This window comes from Lepidochelys kempii, chromosome 2, assembly GCF_965140265.1.
Source record: "Lepidochelys kempii isolate rLepKem1 chromosome 2, rLepKem1.hap2, whole genome shotgun sequence".
In the NCBI taxonomy this organism is placed as follows: domain Eukaryota; kingdom Metazoa; phylum Chordata; order Testudines; family Cheloniidae; genus Lepidochelys; species Lepidochelys kempii.
In genome coordinates this window covers 195,717,861-195,740,438 of record NC_133257.1, presented here as the reverse complement: position 1 = coordinate 195,740,438, position 22,578 = coordinate 195,717,861, and the positions used below count along the sequence as shown (strand labels likewise).

General features: G+C 42.3%; 1 protein-coding gene across 3 annotated transcripts in view; it reads left to right on the top strand.

The window, feature by feature from the left end:
• The window catches only part of TGFBR2 (transforming growth factor beta receptor 2), a 78,942-nt gene that overhangs the window by 24,569 nt on the left and 31,795 nt on the right, over positions 1-22,578 (top strand). For all 3 annotated transcript variants that reach the window (XM_073333374.1, XM_073333373.1, XM_073333375.1), the window contains 2 exons: positions 6,820-6,991; positions 8,928-9,118. In XM_073333374.1, coding sequence (XP_073189475.1) covers positions 6,820-6,991; positions 8,928-9,118 — 363 coding nt within the window. The remainder of the gene's footprint in view (positions 1-6,819; positions 6,992-8,927; positions 9,119-22,578) is intronic.

The following is a 22,578-nucleotide window of genomic DNA, read 5'->3' as shown; positions in this document are numbered from 1 at the left end:
ACACAGAGAGAGACTCTGTTGAAGAGCTCTATAAGGAGTTGGTTCAACCGTGGTAAGCTAGTAGTATGTAGTCAGTTTTATTGTTTTTAAGAAGTTTTCTCTTAAATGCTGATGTTCTAACACTAAATGATACTTTGCTTTAAGGAGGCTATTTGGTCACTGCATTAACCACTCTCATGGCTGCTGAAGGCAACAGAACTTGCCTAGGTTAGTCCTGCTAAAGTAAACCATGGTTGATACATGGGAGACTGCAACCCAGGGCCTGGTCTGAGAATGGGAGAATTGTGTGATTCCACCTTAAGATACCGGAGATGGCTAAGAGTCCTTGACCTGACAGGGTGTGCTTGGGGAGACTAGGAAGTGTTGTTAGCCCTGTAACTGTGAGGCTAAGCACAGTCTTCCTCATTGAGTGAAAGTCCATTTTGTGTCCTGCTCGCACGCACTCAAAAGTAGTGGAAGAAAAGGAATGGTTGTGTCTGAGGAGACATAGTGTTAGACGTTATTCTCAGGGTACAAATGAGACACTTAACTACATGCTCCCTTCCTTGACTTTTCTTCTACTATTAGCAAGAGTAGCTTGGCTGCACAGCAGTGCTCTAATTAAGATGTTGCTCTTGCAAGGTCTTGAGCCTTCTGGCTATGCTTCTGCAAAACATTTAAACACTGTGTTCAGTGCTGGTTCTCCTTCCCTCCCCCTCCTGCTCATCAACACAAAGTTAGAAGTCTCATTAACTTCATTGGTGCAGAATCAAACTGTGCGTATATACACAGCATTCTACACCTGCGCTTTGCTGGATCAAGCCCCTTGCATATATCAAACCACAGATTCACAACTCTGGAGTACATGAATATCTAGATATTACAGCTGAAACCTTTCAAAAACCCACTGATACCTTATGGGAAATATTGAAGACTGTTTTGTTATAACAGCTCTACTTATGTCATAAATTCCTGGGGGAAGGGAGCTGTTTCCTTTTTATTGCACAACTAGAAATAGTTTCTGAATTAGATTCTCTTTTCATGCGTTTATCTACTCCTGCTGCCTACTTCCCACCTGAAGTCGTCATGCTCTCTTTATGACCTCAAAAGCAGCCAATTGTGATGTCACGCATAGGGGGCTAACCCTGAGGATAGCTGCACCATTTTGCTGACTCCTGCATTTTGAAATCTCAAAATTTAAGGAGCACTTCTCATGATGAGTAAACTGAATTATTTTTAAAAGACATTTTTAATCCCAATTGGCATTTCTGAGTCTACTGCTGAATGAAGTTTGGTGTCAAATGTGACACAAATCTGTAGCAGACTGTATAGGAGCTAAATAGAGAAGAATATAAACAGATTCCTAATGAACAGGAGTAAACTTTAAATGTTTACTATTTAAGATATAAATATTTTGTTTAAATAGTGATTTTCAGTCCATTGGGCTCCCACGGCCTTGGTCACAATGATATCACATTGTGACTCAGTGCTAGGTCTAGCATCAAGCATTGGTGCAGTGTTGCCAACTCTCATGATTTTATCAGAAGTCTTACAATATTTGGTGTTTTTCTTAAGGCCCCAGCTCCTGGAGTCCTATGATTGCATGGGAATTTGTTTTCATTGATTAAAAACACTAAGTTTCTAACTCAGGATTGTAGAGAAAAGCTTGAAAAAGTGATTCAAGTGCACCCTAAAGGCCCCAAAACCAGGAAGCAAATAAAAAGAACCCAACATTTTTTTGAAATAGCTTATCCTGTTTTCACTGTTCAGAATAAATGCTGGAATAATCTCTTCCCTCACCCAGGGATCCTCAGTGCTTGGAAGGCCTGCCTAGAAAGGAAGGAGTATTACCTCCCTGACACCATGCTCCCTTCACTTGCACAATGTGGATGCTGTAGCATTCAGCCCAAGTGGAGCTCTGCTGTGGGGAAGGGTAGGGTGGTGTAGAGGAGAGGGCAGAGCAGGAGCACTGCAGCACTCTCTGCAGCACTGTCTCCGGCAAAGCCTGGAGATTTCGATGCCCACATCCAGGCATGAAGCAAAAGAGCTTGATCTCCTCTATAGCGGCTGGTGTGTGGCTGCAAAGGGGCCCAACCAGAGACAGCAGGTCCTTCTGGAACTGTGCTGCCAGGAAGAAGAGGGACATGCACTTCTCTCTACATAATATCTCCTGTCTCTTTGATAAACGTGTCTTTCTTCCTGCAAATTCCCAAGGTCTGTGCGGCTGGGAGAGGCTGGGGTCCCAAATCCATGCTTCTCACAGCAGACAGGATAGTTCCACAAGAATTAAACCTCAGTTTTGCTGGCTTCCCCTTCACTCTCCCAGCAGGCTTTTCTAAAGCGGGGCAGTCCAGCTCACAGCTACTATTTTGTGTCTAAATCCTAAGTAATAAAGAATGAGAGAAGAGAAATGGCAGCAATTATACTTCATGAGTTATGAGCAGGATGAGTTTGCCAATGCTTTAAAAGTCTTCCCTGAGGCCCGAGTGAGGTTTTCAATGTAGATATTCCACAAAAAAAAAGCATGTTAGTTTTAGTTTTGTTTACATTTTGTGCGCTTTTCACAATCCTACTATTAGCTCACAATACTCAACAAATAAAAGGAACATAAACTATAGCTTGAGGTCTCAGTGAAAGTTAGACGCTCACACATGAGAGACACAATGCAAACAATGTGAAAACAGCCAATAGACTTTGGGTGAGGTGTACTGCATGTGTGTGCCTGGAAAGCCGCAGCTGGGAAGTGAGCCAAGGGGTAAAATTGTTATTCCACGATTCTTGCTCCCCAAAACACACAGCACTGATATTTCTAAGGCCTTTCATGTCTTGAGCTGTGAAGGGATTGTCCCAGGTCAGACCTAGGGATCGATAGGTATGGTCCATGTATTTTAATCTGAATTTCCGTCTCTACCTATAGCCACGTGTTTATGTCATGAGTGATCGGTGCTGTATTGGGTCTGTTGAAAGAACCAGGGACAATTAGAATACAGGAGGCCAAGTAAACGCTACCCCTTGTTTTGGACCTATTTGGAGGGCAAAAATACAAGGGAGAGACAAAATCTGGTCCTTTAAATCTGTGAGTCTAAATAAGAGAAACATTACAGGATCATATGAGATTATACTTGCCTTGAAAACAACTTTTAGAATGGCTTCAGCATAGTCTCTAATTTTTTGTGCGCAAATACTAGTTTACATGTGTGCAAATACTAGTTACATGGGCAGTTTCATTCATGCAAAATTAGAGGCCGTTTCTGCTTTAAAAAGGCCAAATGACTGTGTTTGCTCAACTGAATACAAGAAACCCTTAGGATGTTGACTGTAACAGCGTGAACAGGGGAATGGTGCAGTCGAGTAAGTCGAGTGATGTACAGCACGGAGAGAGTGACCAATGCATTCCCATCGAGGAGATCCCTACCAATGTTTCATCCTACAACCAGTGTGCAAACTTGTTGGAGACAGCCCTGAGCTACATAGCTTGGAAGCAGATCTGAACTTTTCTGGAGTTTTGGGTGTGTTCACATCCAGGGGTTTGGTATGGCCGGTTAAGAGGAGAGAGGGAGGCATGCTAGAGGCCAAGTTTGCATCTGGATACAGATTTTGGTTCATGTCCTTTGCACAGTTTAAAAGTCACCAATTTGATTTCAACATATCAATAAATGCTCGATTGGGGAAAGTCAAACTTCAGTCTGAGCCTTCAGGGTAGCCAAAGCAGAACTAAAGCAATGAATGGCACGTAGACACCTGCTAGAGCTGCATAACAATATCAAGAAAAACATAGTCCGTCTTTAAGGGCCAACACTTCAAACCAGCCTCTACTTGAATAGGAATATGTCTGCCCCTTGCCCCATCTGTTCCCATTGCATCTGTCTGGGTGGAATGGTATGGGGAATAGTGACTGAGGTACTGAACTCCTAGATTCTATCACCATCCTTTTCAAGGAAAATTCAAAGTGAAGTCAGACTGGATGTCCTAACTCCCCCCCCCCCTTTTTTTTTTTTTTGGCTCCTGAATTGAGCTAACATTGACTATCCAGAATTCTTCCTTTGATTTCTCACTAACAACTGAATCATAGCCTAGGACTCTCTCTTGTTTTAGATTTGTGCCCTTGCTATGTACTGTACTTTAAAATGGGCTGCTTCCCCCAAACTGATTGTTCTAAATCAAGTGGCTTAGAATGGAGATTCCCTTCTTGGGGTGAATCCAGAGACATTGTCATTGGTTTGTTACAGGGGGTGAATCTTAGCAGAAGCTTGGCTGTCATCAAACACTGTGTATTTGAAACAGCTTATCTAAAGGCTTGTCTTCACTGCAGTGTTAGCTCTGTCTACAATCCAAGTTAGCCTAGCTAAAGTGAGAGAACAACACTCATGCAGCACACAGTGTGTGTAATAGGAGCACAGGGTAGCTGCGTCAGCACTGCATTCCTAGCTCCAGCATCAGAAACACTCAAGATTTTAACCCACGCTCCCTGATGGACCAGCTGGCTCAAGTTTAATGCACCACTTAACTCAAGCTAGAGCTTTTGTATGTGAACAGAAGTCAGGTTAGAGGCAATGCTGAAGTTATATCTCAAAAAACAAACAAACAAAAAAAAAAACAGTACCATGAGACATGCCCTAAAATGCGAGCTCTGAAGTTGGAGCATTTTTGTATCATGTGTGAGGAAGGATGGCCTTGCAGTGAAGGCTTGGACTTGACAGAGAGTCCAGTTCTTGTTTCTGCCACAGTCTTCCTGTAAGACTTCAGGCAAGTCATTTTAGGGCCAGATTTTTAAAGGTATTTAGGCACCTAACTCCCATTGAAATACCTTTAAAAATCTGTGCCTAAGCTCTCTGTGCTTGAGTTCCTCATCTGTAAAATGGAGATAGTAATACTTCCTTTCTCCCTCCTTTTTGGTCTTGCCTATTTCCTATTTAAATCATAGGCTTTTAGAGTCATTGAGTAACTTTTAGTGTGTGTATGTACAGCCCCAAGTAGAAGGGAGCTCTAATCTTAGTTGGAACATCTAGGAGCTACTCTAAATCCAGCTAATAAATAGTGCCAATAAGGTACAGTGCATGTTTAAGTGAGATGCACTGTCACACACAGAGATGAGCAAAAAATTTGTAATGACTAATTTTAATAGATTTGATGTATTATACTAGATTAGATTGTGAGCTGCTGAAGACTGTTCCTTTGTGTTTGTATAGCACTCAATGGGGCTTTGATCCTAATTGCAAGCTTTAGGAGTTATTGCAATACAAGTAATTAATAAGATGAATGTTTATCTAAGACCTAAATTCTAGCTAGTTTGTAACATATTGCCAGCATGCTCTCCCCTAATGAAAACTCCCAGTCAGCTTATGCCTTCCTTTCCTCTGCACATAGGGCTTTCTCCTGCACTATTAAAAATCAGTGGGAGTTTTGCCATTGATCTTAATGGCAGTAGGACCAGAGCCATAGGGTCAAATCCACAGCGTGTTTAGAAAGGAGGCATTGCTTGGCTGAGGGAGGGAAGAGTGTGGGACCCCTTACTCTGACCCCCTTACAGTGGTGCAAAGATCTGCTGAAAATTTTAGCATCGGTGCTTTTTTATTCTGGCATCCAGCCACGTATATTTAATTCTTATTGAAAAGTGTTTCTAAACGTGGTAAATATTCCCAAATTCTGGGAGGCAATATTGATTGTAGTGCTTGTGGAGGAGTGGGAATTTTATGAATCTCCAATCTCCTCTTGTATGTTGACTAACACCATTTGGACATATAGCATCAAATTACTATAGTTTTCATCTACAGGTGGCTACAATGAAAGCATTGTAATCAGTAAAACCTGATATCTGTTTAAATTGGCTCTACATACTTTTATGGGTGAATTGTATTGAAACTATTATAGTCAGTCTTCTCCATCTCAGATAGTTGCGTATTATTTTAAGTAAATATGTCTCTACCTAGGCATTTTCTGTTCCTTGCAGTCATGTTGGGATCTCAAAATAGTATTTGAACTAAAAATATGCTTCCTGAAAATCATACTTGGGGCCTCAATGGGATGAATTGTCTCATCTTCCTTTACTGCTACCCATCCCAACAGTGACTGTGTCAAGGAGCAGTAGCCAGAAATTCAGCCTATGCGTCAACTGGAATTTAGAGTTTTACAGCATGTTTTCACTGCAGAGTTCGCTCAAGATGATTGGATTAGCAGCACAAAGTAGATGAGTCCTCCCTGCATTACTAGCACAAGTATCATCAGTACTCATGCTTCAACCTATGCCCCCAAAGGGCCAGCTGGCTCAAGTTGAACGCACCACTTAACTCGAGCTAGGGATTTTTGTATGTGGACAGGAATCAGAGTAGGGACAACACTCAAGTTATACCTCAAGGTAACAGTGCAATGAAGACAAGCCCACAGTGTCCACCCTGGGTTAGAGTTATGATGGTGTCTCCCAAGTACACTCCTTTCCCAGTATGCTGTGCTTATATCATCCTCTGTTGCCAAGCTGCTCAGAACAAAGTTGCAACATATGCTTGTTGGCTCACCCCTGTATTAAAAATAAGGGTAGATGCAACTTTCTTCTTTTATGCAAATGAAACTCAAACTGGGCTCAGTCTTTCCTGGCACAGAGCACCTTCACTTCCATTGAAGTCAACAGGAGCTGAGGAAAACCAGGACTTGAGAGAGCACCAATGGTTCCTGGCATGTTGCTGGAGTGATCTTCCAGTTGGGCAAATTTGAGATATCCCTGACTTACTGGGGGGGGGGGGGGGGGGGGTTGTGACTGATAGTAAAACTGTCCATTGTGATGAACTCTAATGCAGTCTGATATGCTGATGTTACGACGGTGTTTTATTTCTCTCTCTCCTCCAGCTGATGGTATCTTGCCTGTGGAACAAATGAAGGAAAATAGATACAAAATGCATGCTCTGTGTAAATTCTGTGATGTGGAGGTGACAACCTGCACACAGCAAGGTCACTGCAATAGCAACTGCAACCGCACTTCCATCTGTGAGAAGGAGAATGAAGTCTGTGTAGCAGTATGGTAAGTTCATTCTTTTTTATGGGTTAGGAGAAGAAGGTCTACTTCTGTCATTTAGAAGTTGCTCTTACTGCCAAGACATTCAAAACGTTCTTCTGGAACATTCAGTCTAAGTGCAGCCTCCATGACAGACTGTATTCTCTTGCCCCTGACTCTTCTCTGTGCTAGAATTGCTTGAGGTTAACAAAAATTCGGATATGAAATGTGTAAGGTTGGTGTTTGTTTTGTTTTTGTTTTTTAGACCAGTTTTGTTCCAGCTTATGCTGCTGTTGAAAAAGAGTTATGTTTTTCCTCAGCCCATTAAACTGCATCCACCCACAGCACACTGAAAGTAGAAACAGATTTGAGACTCTTAAGAGTAGATCATGGTTGTGTTATCTGTTGTGAATGGAGGAAAGCAACGTTTCAAGTTAAACCATTAAACAACAAACTGATGCTATCATTTAGATTATATGTGCCTATCACAGGAGCTTTATGTACAGTGTGTGGGTGGAAGTGCTTTACGTGTATAGTAGTGTATACATAAAGGAATCCTTTTTTCTATCTCCTGTTTAAATATAGTGACTCTTGGAGATTATTTAACTATACCTGAGACAAAAGAAACCATGGGCATGTAAAATTCAATGACGTGTGATGCGTTCCTGAGGTGTTTGATGAATCTAAGCTTTCAGTTCATATTTAGAATTAAATGGTTCTTGCCCTTCTAGTCATGAAGCCAGCATTGACAATGAAAACCAAAACATTCTTGTCTTTTTTTTCAGTTCACAACCAGGCAGAAGCAACAGCATAGAAAACTTGCAAACCTTCCGTATATGTCACTGAATGTTAATGCTGAAGCCTAATTAGGAACATCTAGGTGAAAAAATGATCAATCATTAGAAATATCCTGTGAGGCCCATGGCTTTGTTACATCCGTTCACTTGAAAAGGTGCCCAGCATGAATGAACATGGACACATCAAATGTAGAAATAGTGCAATGTTCTATTCTGTGTCTGATGAGTAAAATAAATGTTCTGTGTGCTACAAAGTGGCTGCAGTGCAGTTTGAGGTTCTCTGGATTGTTAATGCAACTGTATTTAGAAACAGCAAAGGCAAGCCAGTTTAATGAATCAATAAATACAACTGAGTTGTCCTTCTAGTCCCATCTCTTATGTTGCATTATGAAATGTTAGAGGTGGACCAAAAAAGCATCAAAAGTATGGGCCAGATTCACAGCTGGTGTAAATTGGTGTCACTTCTGTTGAAGTCAGTGGAGCTAACTGGTTTGTAACAGCCCTATAGTTTCAGCAGTGCGTATGTATTTTAAAAATATCTTAGGGGGGAAAACACCCTGAAATTCCACAGATTTTGCAGAGATCATTCTTTTTTTTAATTAAAATTTTCCAAAGGTTTTTGGCATCTTTGCTGATAACCACAGAAACAATGTTGTGGGGGGGTGGATTTTTTTAAAGGGATCTCTTCACCACGAGACTGCAATGAGGATCCAGTGCTTAGCACATTTTACTTGATAACTGTGGAAGTTCAAGAAACAGGAACTAGACAAAAACAAGACACAGCACTGAACCAATTCAGATGAAAGGATGATTTACCTTTGCCTCAAATTTGAACCAAGTCTGTTTTGGGTTTCCAAGCAGTTCAGTTTAACTTTAGTTTGAATTGTTAGGGTGTTGTTTTTTCAAAAGCATTCAGTGCTGGCCTAACTGTGCTCCAGTTGAAGTCCCCTGGTTATATACCGAGAGAGCTGCTGCAGTGCACAAATCCGCAGTGTAGACAAGCCCACAGAAGGTAAAATTCATCCCTGTGCAATGAGGCTACAGTAAGACTATATAAGCTTAACTTTCACAACAGGGTGAATTTTGCCCAGAAAGAGTCGTAACTATTCTCTTGATAGGATTGTCTCCTTTTGGTTTTGGTTTTTAACTCTCCTTTTCATTTTTAGGAGACAGAATGATGCAAACACAACTTTAGAAACAATATGTCATGATCCTGCTCTGCCAGTCTCTGAACATAAATTGGAGGACCCTGGCTCAAAAACCTGTGTTATGAAAGAGAAGAAGGCAGCTGGTGGACTGCTGTTCATGTGCTCCTGTAAAGAGGAAGAATGTAATGATGAGATCATCTTTTCAGAAGGTCAGTTTAATTTCTCTTCTCCCGTCCCTCCTGCTGCCAGGCAACATGGGTTGTTTTCTAAGACTTTCCTGTGGTCTAGAACCTCCTCTTGGGGCAAATCCTGCCTCCTCAGCCACTGAGGAGAATCCAAAGAAGCAATGTAGTTCCATAAATTTCATTAAATTGAATTTGTGGCTCCCCGATGGTTGCACCCAATGCCTGAGCCAGAGTGCTTTCAGGTTCAATCCTACCGCATCCAGTGGGAAATCTTACATTGTGGAGTACCCATAACTTCATTCCTTAAAGTCGCTCTCTGTTAAGTTTGCATTCCATTTCATGCATGGAGATAATCAAATAATCCATAATCAGTAATATTTGCAGCTAATTTTACCTTTTTGTCTATTTGTGCAATGTCTGAAGAGCTTGTAATTTTCCTCTCATTTATTTGCTATTCAAAGTTGTTCCAAATTTTTTTTTGGGGGGGAGAGGGGGAAAGACACGGGGGACAGATGGAATTTTTGCATACTTGGTATTTAAAATCCCAAATTTCAGTGTTATGCCATGCCATATAGTGAGAAATCTGGAGCCAGATCCTTGGGTCTGGATGAGTTCTGCTTTTGTTTTGCAGGCAGAGGCAGAGTTGGAGATGGACAAAGTTGGCTGTATGTAGTTCTTAGGCAGGGACTGAGGGGAGAGCTCACAAGGAGTCACTCTTGCATGCCTGCCCCATCCTAGGGATAACTTCTATAACCACGAGCAATTAAAGCTCCTGCATTCTGGGAGCACAAAGGTTTCTCCCTATGTACAACCCCAAGCGGGGATATTTCCAAAGGAGGAAGGGGGCCATGGCTCCACTGCATCAAGCCCCTTGCAGTGCGGACTAGCCACACCACAGGATCCAGGGTACACCATCTTAAAGGCACTATCCCTCCCCAAGTTCCCCAGGGTACTGCAGCTCTCCTAGTGTAAGCACAGCTCTTCTTCGAGTGCTTACTCATGTCAATTCCATTCTAGGTGTGTGTGCCCACGTGTACATTTGTCAGAGATTTTTGCCTTAGAGGTCTCTGTTGGACCGGCTATGGCGCCATTTGGAGTGCCACGCTCATGTGGCAGTATATAAGGCGCCTCCAGCCCTATGTCCTCTTAGTTCCTCCTTACCGACTGTGAAGGTTGGTTGGAGCGTCTGGTCTTGCTTAGCAAGAGCATTAGTGGTGTTTAGATTGTTCTCCTTTATGGTTTAGTACAGTGATTAGTTAGGACTTGACTACACTTGCGAGTTAGAGTGTATTAAAGCAGCCCCGGGCACCCTAACTCAGAACGCGTCCACACTGGCAAGGCACGTAGAGTGCTTGGGCTCCGCAGCTGGAGCGCTCCTGGTAATTCACCTCCACGAGAAGCGTAACACTTGCTGCACCCCGGCTGGAGCACCACAGCACCAGTGTGGATGCCCTGGACTACTAATGCACTCTGATTGGCCTTCAGAAGTGTCCCACAATGTCTGTTCTAGCCACTCTGGTCATCACTTTGAACTCTGTCAGACCCACCCTTTAAATTCTCTGGGAATTTTGAAAATCCCCTTCCTGTTTGCTCAGCCAGGCGTGGAGTTCTCTCAGCGAATCTTTCCAGATCACCATGGCTCCACGCGCCAGGCAGTCCCCAGTATGGAGCAGTGGCGAGGTGCTGGACCTCATCAGTGTTTGCGGGGAGGACACTGTCCAGTCCCAGCTGCGCTCCAGCCGTAGGAATTACGATCCCTTCGGGCAGATATCAAGGGACATGATAGAAAGGGGCCATGACCGGGATGCACTGCAGTGCAGGGTTAAAGTGAAGGAGCTGCGGAATGGGTACCGCAAAGCGTGCCAGGCAAACCGCTGCTCCGGTGCTGCCCCTGCAACCTGCCATTTCTACAAAGAGCTGGATGCAATACTTGGGGGCGACCCCACCTCCACTCCAAAGACCAACATAGACACTTCAGAGCCCAGTTCAACAAGGCAAGAGGAGGAGGAAAGCGGGAGCCAGGGTGCTGAGGAGGAGTGGGACAGCTTGGCATCCCTAGATGCATGCAGCCAGGAGCTGTTTTCAAGCCAGGAGGAAGATAGTCAGTTGCAGCGGACGGTGCTTGCAGAAGAACAAACAGCAGAGGAGGTGCTCAGTAAGTGGCTTTTATTCAGGGAAGGAAGTTGTTCCGTGCGGACTCTTGGGGCAAGGGGGGTTAGGGTTGCACGCATGCCTAGATGCGAAATAGGGCGTTGATGTGCTCTCACATCACGGTAATCAGCCTCAGTGATCTCTTCAAAGGTCTCATGCAGAAGCTGGGCAATCCGCTTGCACAGGTTCCTTGGCAGAGCTACTGTGCTCCTTGTCCCAGTAAGGCTAACAAGTCCGTGACGCTGTGTCATGACGGGCTGGGGGTCCATTGCTGCACATAGGCAAGCTGCATATGGGCCAGGGCCGAAGCCGCATTGTAGTAGAAGACCCTCCCTTGCTTCCCAGGTAACCCTCAGCGGCGAGATACCTTCTAGGATGAACTCATCCTGTGGAAAATGTGGGGACAGTGTTCAGTATAGGGGCCCCCTGCAGCTGTTGGCTGTCCCCAGGGTACAGAACCCCAGAGGACAGTACGGGCGTGAAATAATCAGTCCCCCTTGCCCGTGTGCTTGTTCACCATTTTGGGGCTCCTGTGGGTTATGTGCGCTCACTTTGGGACGGGCAATTTCTGTTATTGTATACACTGTGCTTGACATTAAGTACAGCCGAATCATTGCTCTGTCTGGTGTGAACAATGCCGCCTCTGTTAAGTGTTGCATTTTGGCTTTACAGCTGCAACCTTGAGATCCCAGCCGTCTTTGTTATCACCGGCCGAAAGACTCCAAAGAATCAGGAAGCAGCCGCGTTGAAGCAAAGAGACCATGCTGCATGAAGTAATGCAGCAGTCCCTTAATGAAAATCAAAAAGTGCAGGAGTGGCGGGAGAGTGAAAGAAGGGTACACTAGCAGAATGTGGATCGCTGGCACCAAAGCACGGAGTTGCTGCTAAGCATCATGGAGTTCCAAGCGGACTTGATACGTTGCTCATAGCAATGCAGGCGGAGCACTTCCATGCCCACCACCACCTGCAGCCCTTGTCCCAAAACTCTTTCCCTGTGCCCCCATGTCACTGCCAACCCACTTTCCACAACATCCAGTTGCCTCCAACACCTGTAGCTTCACCACCCAGCCCTGCAAACTACGACCCTTACCCACGGCACTCAACCCACATCACCATGCATTTTAGCCAGCAGAAGTGCAGCACTCATTGCACAGCACTCCAGACAGGAAGTCTGAGTATGATAACAGGACATACACAAATCTGTGATTGGCTCGTTCCCATCCCACCCCTTTTCCTCATCCCAAACAGCACAGATGTGTCATGCCCTTTCTGTTTCCAAAGCAGTTGTGTTTTTTTTCAATAAATGAATTTTTTGGCTTTGAAAACATTCTTTATTATTGCATTAAGTAAAAGATACCGTAGCCCATGAAAGCAACAGGCACTGCAAGTCAGTGTATCATACGTAGCAACCACAGATTCCTACTATCACTGGAACCACTGCACTTCACTCCTGTGCGGGGCACCAAACATTACTGGTGGCTTTCAGCCTCAAATTGCTCCCTCAAGGCATCCCTAATCCTTACAGCACCGCGCTGGGCCCCTCTAATAGCCCTGCTCTCTGGCTGTTCAAATTCAGCCTCCAGGTGTTGAACCTCCGAGTTCCATGCCTGAGTGAATCGTTCACCCTTCCCTTCACAAATGTTATGGAGGGTACAGCACGTGGATATAACCGTGGGGATGTTGTCATCGGCCAGGTCCAGCTTCCCATACAGAGAGCAGCAGCGGCCCTTTAAACAGCCAAAAGCACACGCCACAGTCATTCTGCACTGACTCAACCTGTTGTTAAACTGCTCCTTGCTGCTGTCAAGGCTCCCTGTGTAGGGTTTCATGAGCCACGGCATTAAAGGGTAAGCGGGGTCTCCAAGGATCACAGTGGGCATTTCGACTTCCCCTACGGTGATCTTCTGGTCTGGGAAGAAAGTCTCGGCTTTCAGCTTTCTGAACAGGCCAGTGTTCCAAAAGATGCATATGTCATGCACCTTTCCGTACCAGCTTGTGTTAATGTCAATGAAATGCCCATGGTGATCCACAGGCAACTGGAGAACCATAGAGAAGTACCCCTTCCGATTTATGTACTCGGAGGCTAGGTGGGCTGGTGCCAGAATTGGAATATGCGTCCCATCTATCGCCCCTCCGCAGTTAGGGAAACCCATTTCTGCAAAGCCAGCCATAAAGTCATGCATGTTACACAGAGTCACAGTTTTTCTGAGCAGGATGCAGTTAATGGCCCTGCAAACCTGCATCAACACAATTCCAACAGTCGACTTTCCCACTCCAAACTGGTTAGCGACTGATCGGTAGCTGTCTAGAGTTGCCAGCTTCCAGATTGCAATAGCCACCCGCTTCTCCCATGCCAGGGCAGCTCTCAATCTCGTGTTCTTGCACCGCAGGGTGGGGGCAAGCTCAGCACACAGTCCCATGAAAGTGGCTTTTCTCATCCAAAAGTTCTGCAGCCACATCCCAGACTTGCATGACTGTGATCCCACCACTCAGTGCTTGTTTCCCGAGCCCAAAAGCGGCGTTCCACGGTGGTGAGCATGTCCATGTATGCCACAAGCAATCTCGTGTCATATGTGTTATGTGAGTCGACATCATTGTCGGACTCCTCACTGTTAGTTTGTAGCTTAAGGAGTAACTCGACTGCAATTCGTGACATGCTGGTGAGACCCATCAGCATATTCCTCAGCAGTTCAGGATCCATTCCCGCAGACCAAAAGGGAAGACAGAGCGCCCAGTACAAAAAATGTTGAAAGATGGCACCAAATGTGGACAGAAGCACAGGGACTGCTGGGATGCGAAGCGATAAATCACAGGGCGTTGGGACAGGACCCAGAATGCCCCGCACTCCTACCCCCCAAGCCACAGCGCCAGAATAGGAAGATGTGCTCTGTGGGATAGCTGCCTATAATGCACCGCTCCCAATCCCGCTGCAAATGTGGCCACGCCAGTGCGCTTGGAGCTGACAGTGTGAACACGCTGCGGCGCTTTCCCTGCTGCAGTCTCCGAAGGCTGGTTTAACTCACAGCGCTCTACATCTGTAAGTGTAGGCATGCCCTTAACTGTTAAGTGTAGACACATTTATATTAGTGTACAGGTGCTTTATACCGGTATAGCTATTTGTATATGGGAAAAGGAGTAACAGTACCAGTCTAAATTCCCTTTATAGTTGTATAACCATGTCTGCACTAAGTGTTGTACTGGTGTAACTATTTTGGTTAAAAAAAAACACATACCCCCAGCTGACATAGTTATACCAATACAAAATCTCTGTGTAGACCAGGCCTTTGTTAAACTGGTGCAAAGGGCTATTTAGACGCGCTTATTTTGGCTTAAATCAGGCATATTTTCATAGACTACGTCTACACTACAGAGTCTGCTGGCATAACCCCTGAGGGTAGACTCATCATATGCCAATAAAAGGTGTTTTAACACCACCTCCTTGAATGGTGTTAGCTACATTGACAGAAACACTCCTGTATAGGTATACCTGCATCTATGTGAGGGTCGGGGGAAGGGGAGAAGGTTTTTGGCACAGTGATGTCTCTAGGAAGTGTGGTTTTTTTCCACGCTCCTGACCGACAATACAAGTTTTAAGTGTAGACCAAGCCATAGATTCTATGGCCACTGTGAACATCTAGTCTGATTTCCTGTGTAACACAGGCCATAGAACCTCTCCAAAATAATTCCTATTTGAATTAGAGAGCATATCGTTTAGAAAAACATCCCATCTTGATTTTTAAATAGCCAATAGTGGAAAATCTGTGGTAAATTGTTTTAATGGTTAATTACCCTCACTGTTAAAAATGTACATCGTATTTCCAGTCTGAATTTGGGTAGGTACATACATAGACCCAGATTTTTAAAGCTATTTAGAAACCTTGAGGCGTTTTCAAAAACAAATAGGCACCTTAAACTCATTGATTTCAATTCGGGTTAGGCAACAGATGCATTTGAAAAGCCCACCAGGCACCTAAATATCTTTAAAAATCTGGCCCTTTATATACTGTGATCAAATCACCCCCTTGAATTGTGGACACCTGAAGTGGACATAGTATTCAAGTAGTGGCTGCACCAGAGCTAAATACAGAGGTAATATAACCTTTCTACTCCTACTCATCGTTCCCTTGTTTATGCATATTTTGGTTTAGCTGAAGTCAAGTAGGAACAGATTTAAACTGAACCAAAAGCAAGCACTCTTAAACCAAAATAAGTGTGTCCACACAGGTTTTGTACCAGTTGAACCAAACCAATTGAACTAAACCAGTTTAATTAAATTGGTGCAAGTTTGTGAGTAGACAAGGCCTCAAACTGCATGGCAACAAAGTTTTCATCATGGATGGCAGCAGTTGATGCTACAGGTACTGTACCAGTTCCTGAAAACATACACACACACACACACCCCTATTTAATTTCTCCCACAGCAAATGATCAGACCCCATGATGATTTCACTTACTGTCAAGCCTCAAACACAATTTGGAGTCTTACAGGTGCACATGAGGCTTGCTTTGTGCATCCATTTTCCATGTGAATACTGCATGCTGTGCACGTACACGTGTTGCTCAAATATATGCATTAAAGAAGGTCCTTGTATTTCTGAAATGTCCTACATGTAGCCAATAAGGATTCACTCCTTCTATGCTTTATTAGGTGAGTAATCCTTACTCTCACAATATAGTAATTGAAGTAAATGATACCACTCGCGTGAACAGAGAATGCAGAATCAGACCCCAATACTAATCAGCGTCTTGATTTTATTTAGATGAGAAGCGAATGTGTTCCTAGTGAAAAGGTAACAACCATCTTACCATCCATCAGTTGTCTAGGATTTCTATACACCCCTATGGCTTTTAGCTAACTTGTTATAAATTAGTCATGTTAGAACGGTTTCTCCTGGGGTTATATAATTAAATGCAATTTGGGTATCAAACATGTATTCTCTGTTAATGGTTATAATGATAACCGTTCCATAAATCCAGCGTTGAATGCCTTATTCTCATTTACACTACAGCCCCTTTACATTGCCAGAGTCGTGTAAAAGGGCCTTAGTGCAAATGAGGATCTGGACTTATTACTCTAATTCCTTTCATTCTTAGAAGTAGATTCAGCACTTTCCCTGTGGGTAGGGTCCCATTGTAAGTACATAACCGGGAAAGCTATATGCTGCAATTGCCTGTCGTCTGAGAGTAGTTCAGATGAAAAATAAAATAATACAAAATTTCAATTTGTAACATTTCCAGTCCTTTCACAAACACAAACAACTCCAAGGGGAAAAAATTGAGGCTTTGTCATTCCTTTTTTATTCTTGTGGGTTAGTGTTTCTTTTAAATGAAAACAGCCCAGCTGGATTGATTGCCTGGTTAGCCATGGAAGGAAGACAAACGATTTTTACAGCATCAGACATGCGGTTTCCTGTCTGTGTTTAACTTTGAGTAGAACATCACAGCCAGCTAGTCCACTGCCCCTCCAGACAACTAGATAATAGCCTATAATAATTTTGCCTTTGGAATGACTGTCATCCAGCTCCATTCTGTACATTGCTCTTGTCTTTTGAATACCACTTTTTCTTGTATAGTAGGCTGTGTATTTTGCTATTCCTTTGCATATTTTTTTCTTTTTTGTGAGAGAATGGGGCAGGGTCTCCTTCTATGGCCTGATCTAAAGGCTGATTGAATTGACTTCAGTGAGCTTTGGCTCAGACCTCCAGAGCACTCTCTTTATGTATTAACAACAATAAAATTTAGATAATAAAAAAAATCATAATCATACAGCTGATAATCAACGTCTGTGCTGTGTACCTACTGCTGTAAGAGATCAGCTCCCAATCTCTTCTTCCTGCTTGGTACACATGCAAGATTGAAAAGGCAAACCAGATTCAGTTCCTTGTCTACTAAAAATATGTGCATGAGGTAGGAGACAGAAAACTGTGGCTGTAGCAGCAGGCTCTAATTTCCATAAAGAGGTTAGTTACTAGGCTCCAACGAATCACAGCTAAGCAGCTCGATCTTGTAGCCAAGTCAGTTTATGGAATTGTTGTCCTTTATCAGTCTCTCGTGGTGAATGGCTAGCCTCCCAGCCCCAACCTCTGAATAATGCATCATATTAAGACACGAAAATCAAAAAAGTGAGGATAGTGGTAGGTATTGTGACTCACTCAGTCATGGCTTTGCAAATATTTGGAATGGGTAAAACCAAATCAAATGCCTGTTTCTTCTGTGGATTTTAATTTTAAATTGCCAAGTTGTAGAATAAACACACACACTGAAACCAGATATGCGTCTAACTACACAGATGTAATTTTACTGCTGTGTGGTGCTTTTTGCTATTACCATTTCAATTAATATTTGAGGAATCAGTCTGAAGAATAACATTTTTATGCACGCGATCATATAAAACAATATCCTATAGCTCGGTGGGGAAAAAAAAGATCAAAGGAACAAGTTAACCACTATGAAACTCTTTGGTTTATTCTGCTTGCATTCTTTTTTGCCAAACAAAATTGTGGCTGACTGGCAAACAATCCACACCAATTAGAATTTTGAACCAGAGGTTTGTGGTGGAAAATTGCTCCTGAAAGCAAAACTCAATGCCAGGCTATTTTAATTATTATTTATTTAAATGTCTAATTTCAATGTTACCAGAAGCAATCCTCAGGAGCAAAAACATTGGGAAAGACTTGCCCCAAAACAGTCGGCTCGGAAAAAGGTTTGCCAGATGTTCAGTGCTGTTGTCATGGAAGAGAATGGGCGTTTTACAGTTGAGTTCAGTGGGAGCAAGATTGGGGTGGTGGGGTTTTGCCCTGGTGAGATCTAGCTACGTAGCCCCACACATCACAATAGTTCATTCCAGAATTATTCATGAAAATGTCTGCACTTCCCCTCCCACAACTTAAATCATTCTGAAGAAATGAAACTACCACTAAGAATTTGGACAAATACAGGTTTCTTTCATTATTTTGCCAATTTCTTTTCTACGTTTTCCCTACTCTCCCTTCACTATGCCACTTCCCAGTCTCCATAACCCTGTCAAGTAATTTACGAGTGGGAGCGTTCTACCTCGCTGAAGAAGATGTAATGCCAGAGCCCTAAGCTAGATTGGCTGGCTGAAGTTCAATCTTAAAAGTTCCTTGAACCTTACCTTTTGCACAGATTCCTCATTGGTTGCCCAGTGTGGGAACATAATGTGCATTGTGCACTCCTCCCTCCAGCCTCAGGCCTAACCTGTCCTCCCTGTGCAGGTGATGCAGAGGTGGCTGGTTTCTCTCACTTCTGCAAAGGAAGTGGGAGATCAGCATGCAGTCCACGGGGAGGACAATCTCCCCTTTCCTGACCTGCAGCCTCATTGGCATGGATGCCTGTAATGGTACTCAGAATATTAGAGATTGCATCTGAAAACTTAGAGCCTTTAAGTAGCATCCTGTTGCATGTTACTATCTTAATAAATGCAGGTATAACCATGGGCCTCAAATTTGAACTGGAGTAAAAATGCAGAGGCTTCGTAACAGATCACTAATTTGTACCACATCACTAGCTCAGTTTCTTCTGTGTATTTAGTTTGGTGTGAACATTTCTCTTTCTTCACCATTCTGAAAACATCACCTACCCTATCTGAACATTTGTGAGGTTCACCATCTTACAGCGTTCAGGCTTCAGTAGGAGTATTGGGTATTGTACCTTTACTGTGAACAACTGGAATTTTTTCCCTGGTATGCTGCAAGATTAGATCATTGTTTTGGACATTCCATACATGTGTCTTCATAAGGTGGAAGAAAGCTTTAGTGCCAACCGTAATTATATTTAGCTTTTTTACATTTTAGACTGACTCATCAGAACAGTTACTTTGAAATGGAGTTCAAAACTTCAGTGTCAGAGCTGTGTGAACTATTTGTAAAGAACAATTTTTTAGATTAATGTAGATTAATAAATTAATTAATTCATTTTCTTTTGCCAACTATTACAAATTAATAATTTCCCCATATTTGTTCATTAATCATAGCTCTTTGTATCATTTGAGCAAATTACAACCTATGGATTATCTTGAGTATTAAGTGCTATGATTACTCATTGTTTACAATTGGTCACCTAGGTGACATGGTATTGTTTGTTTCCTGATTGGATGACCTAAACTATATAAACAGAAGGCTGTTCTGTCTTTTGCAGAGAGCACAGGAAAAGACTGAAAATGTTCCAATGTTTTCTAAGCCTGGTATCTCTCTCTGATCTCTAAAGTGCTTCCCTCTTCCCTGCCCAATTCCCCCTCTCCTCTCCTCTCCTCTCTTCAACACCTAAGTGGTTATATCTGGCTTCATAGATGGACCCCAGATTGAGAATTAGTCACAACAACATATTTTTTGTGTACAAAGTGATCATGCAAGTATGCTTATGCAATACATGAAGAACACCTGTGTGCGAACAGATAGCAGGCACTCCACAAACATTTATGTACAAAGAACAAAAAAAAAAAAGACATCATTACAGTTGAATTGCATCCCTCCAGAGGAATTTAGCAAACATGAATCTATTTTCCCATTCAACTAACTCATTCAGAAAGTAATTGTGTTCAAGCTCTGCCATAAAAGAGGTCAATTGCAGTGCATAACATTGCATAGAACCTCTCACCACTCATGTATTGGCATTGTTCTCCATGTTTTCTCTTCAGCATTTGCAGCAACAGTGACCTAAGCAGGGACTGCAGCTGTATGTAATCAAAGAAAAGTGTCTGAATCACTTAGAAGGATAAGAAGGAAACTGGAATGGGAAGAAGAAACAGAAATAAAGAGGAGGTCTGTTTTATTAAAACCATTATCTGCTCATTAGAAAAATAACCTTGCCGAGCTCAGTTATTTATTTTTGTAAAGTCAGAATAGGCAGGTATGATGGTCCTGGTTGGCATATTTGTTACGATTTGTATCACGTAAAAGCTGAATAGTGTAGGAATGTGGCCCACCTTTTATCAGGTTGTCATGGAAGAGATTTTAATAATTACAGACAGAAATACACTGTAACACTGGCAAGACCAATATTTTGATAGTTGGGCAATGTGAAACTAGGGCTTAAAATAAAAAAAGTATTTTATGTGTGGCATCTGCTGGAACATATTGAAGCGACGGAGGTTGATACGTTCAATAAAATCACTAGCAAACAGCAACAGACACTGAGTTGTGTAATTGAAGCATTCATAACATAAATCAGGATAAACCATGTAAGTGGGAGAGTATTATTTTTCATAACAGTGTAAGAAAGCTCTGCTGTGAACATTGATGTCAGAGAGAGATGTGTGCATGCACACATAATGAGAGCAAGAGTTGGAAATGGAGGGGATAAATAGGAAGCAAGATCGGATGTAAGATTTTTCTAAAAGATGGTTTGCTATGTCAGAGTATATAGAAATGACACTTTACTGCCAGGAATAATACTTTTATTAATTATTATTATTATTTTATTAACATGGGAACAATTTGTTCTTTGATGTTGAGTTTTTTAAGCCTCCTGAGCCCTAATAGAATACTTGGCACTCAATTTAAAAGGAGAAATTCTGCTTACAATTGATAATACTTCAATACTCAGAACAAATAATTAAGCAATCAATTTCAGCATGGATTTGTCAAGAACAAATCATGTCAAACCAACCTAGTAACTTTCTTTGACAGGGTAACAGGCCTTGTGGATAGGGAGGAAGCAGTGAGTGTGGTGGTATATGTTGACTTTAGTAAGGCTTTTGATGCTGTCTCTCATGACCTTCTCATAAACAAACTGGGGAAATACAGCCTAGATGGAGCTCCTATAACATGGGTGCATAATTGGCTGGAAAACTGTTTCCAGAGAGTAGTTATCAGTGGTTCACAGTCAAGCTGGAAGGGCCTCTTGAGTTAGATCCTGCAGGGATTAGTTCTGGGTCCGGTTCTGTTCAATATCTTCATCAGTGATTTAGATAATGGCATAGAGAGGACACTCATAAAGTTTATGGATGATACCAACCCGGGATGGGTTGCAAGTGCTTTGGAGGACAGGATTAAAATTCAAAATGATCTGGACAAACTGGAGAAATGGTCTGAAGTAAATAGGATGAAGTTCAATAAGGACAAACATAGGCAACTGGTAACTGCTGATAGTGGGGGGCACAATTTAGAGATTATGGTGGTTTGCAGCAAGGTTCAAGGCAGGTACTCAAGAGACAAAGGAGTTTTGGTTTCCAGTGCTACTTTTGCTGTCATGTTTTATGACATGTAATAGCAGATGGAGCAGTTCTAAAACAGAATTACAGATGAAGAAAACTGTTGTATGATTCATATGTGCATTAAAAATCTTTAAAAAAGTTGTCCTAGTATATGGTTAAGCGTTAAGACCAATTCATACGTGAATCAAGAGTCTTTAAAAAAAAAAAAAAGAGCGCTCACAAAAATTCTTATGCATTCTGTCATTTGCTTCTTTGGTGTGCCCACTCCTAACTTAGAATAAAGTGAAAAATATAATCCCACCACAACTGCATACAGCTTTATTATTACAAGCAAACCAAGGTTTGATTGAAAAATAATCCATATTTATTTTAATAAAAACACTGTTTGGATCGAAGTAACAGTGTTTGCATAATTGCATTTCTTTCCCATACTAAAAAAAATTTTTTTTTAAAATACGTGTTTTGTGTAGAGGTTGGCATAGGTACCCGTTAGGTTTTAAGTACCCAAATCTCTTGGGTATAAATTATTAGATAAATGACTTCAGATAAAATATAAAAATGCAGTTGTTACTGCACATCGCTGGCAAGTGTAATTTAGATGTTGTTGAAACAGGTTTATTAATATTGTAGTTTATTAACATAGCAGGCTTTTGCAAAAAAACACACCACGACGACTGCACCACAGTATTATTGAGACGACTAACTGGTGTTCTTAATCTGAAAGAAAACAGAGTAACTTCCTGTTTCAGGGTTGTCAGGTGCTAACTTTCCATTCATAATAAATATATGCCACCTTACTACTTCCAATACGGAATGCTTTAACAAAAATATGCCCTAATCCTAATATATCTTTATTCTTGTGAGTGGTGTACTCAAAAAAGGACTGAAATGTAAATCATAAACAATGTGCTTTTAAAATTATTACTGTTAGCAAATCCAGCTATTTTTCACAGTGGGTACTGTTCTGATTTTCTCTCCATGCATGATCATACTCTTGTGACAACTAACCATTAAGCAATACCAAATGTAAATACTTTAAAAATAAAGACCGTATCTTGTCAAAAGAATTGTAAGCAAGGGTCCTTTCTGCTTGCGAACCTTGTAATAACGTCCTTTATGTTAACAGCTTGTCCTCTTTGATCTGTAATATTGCCAAGTT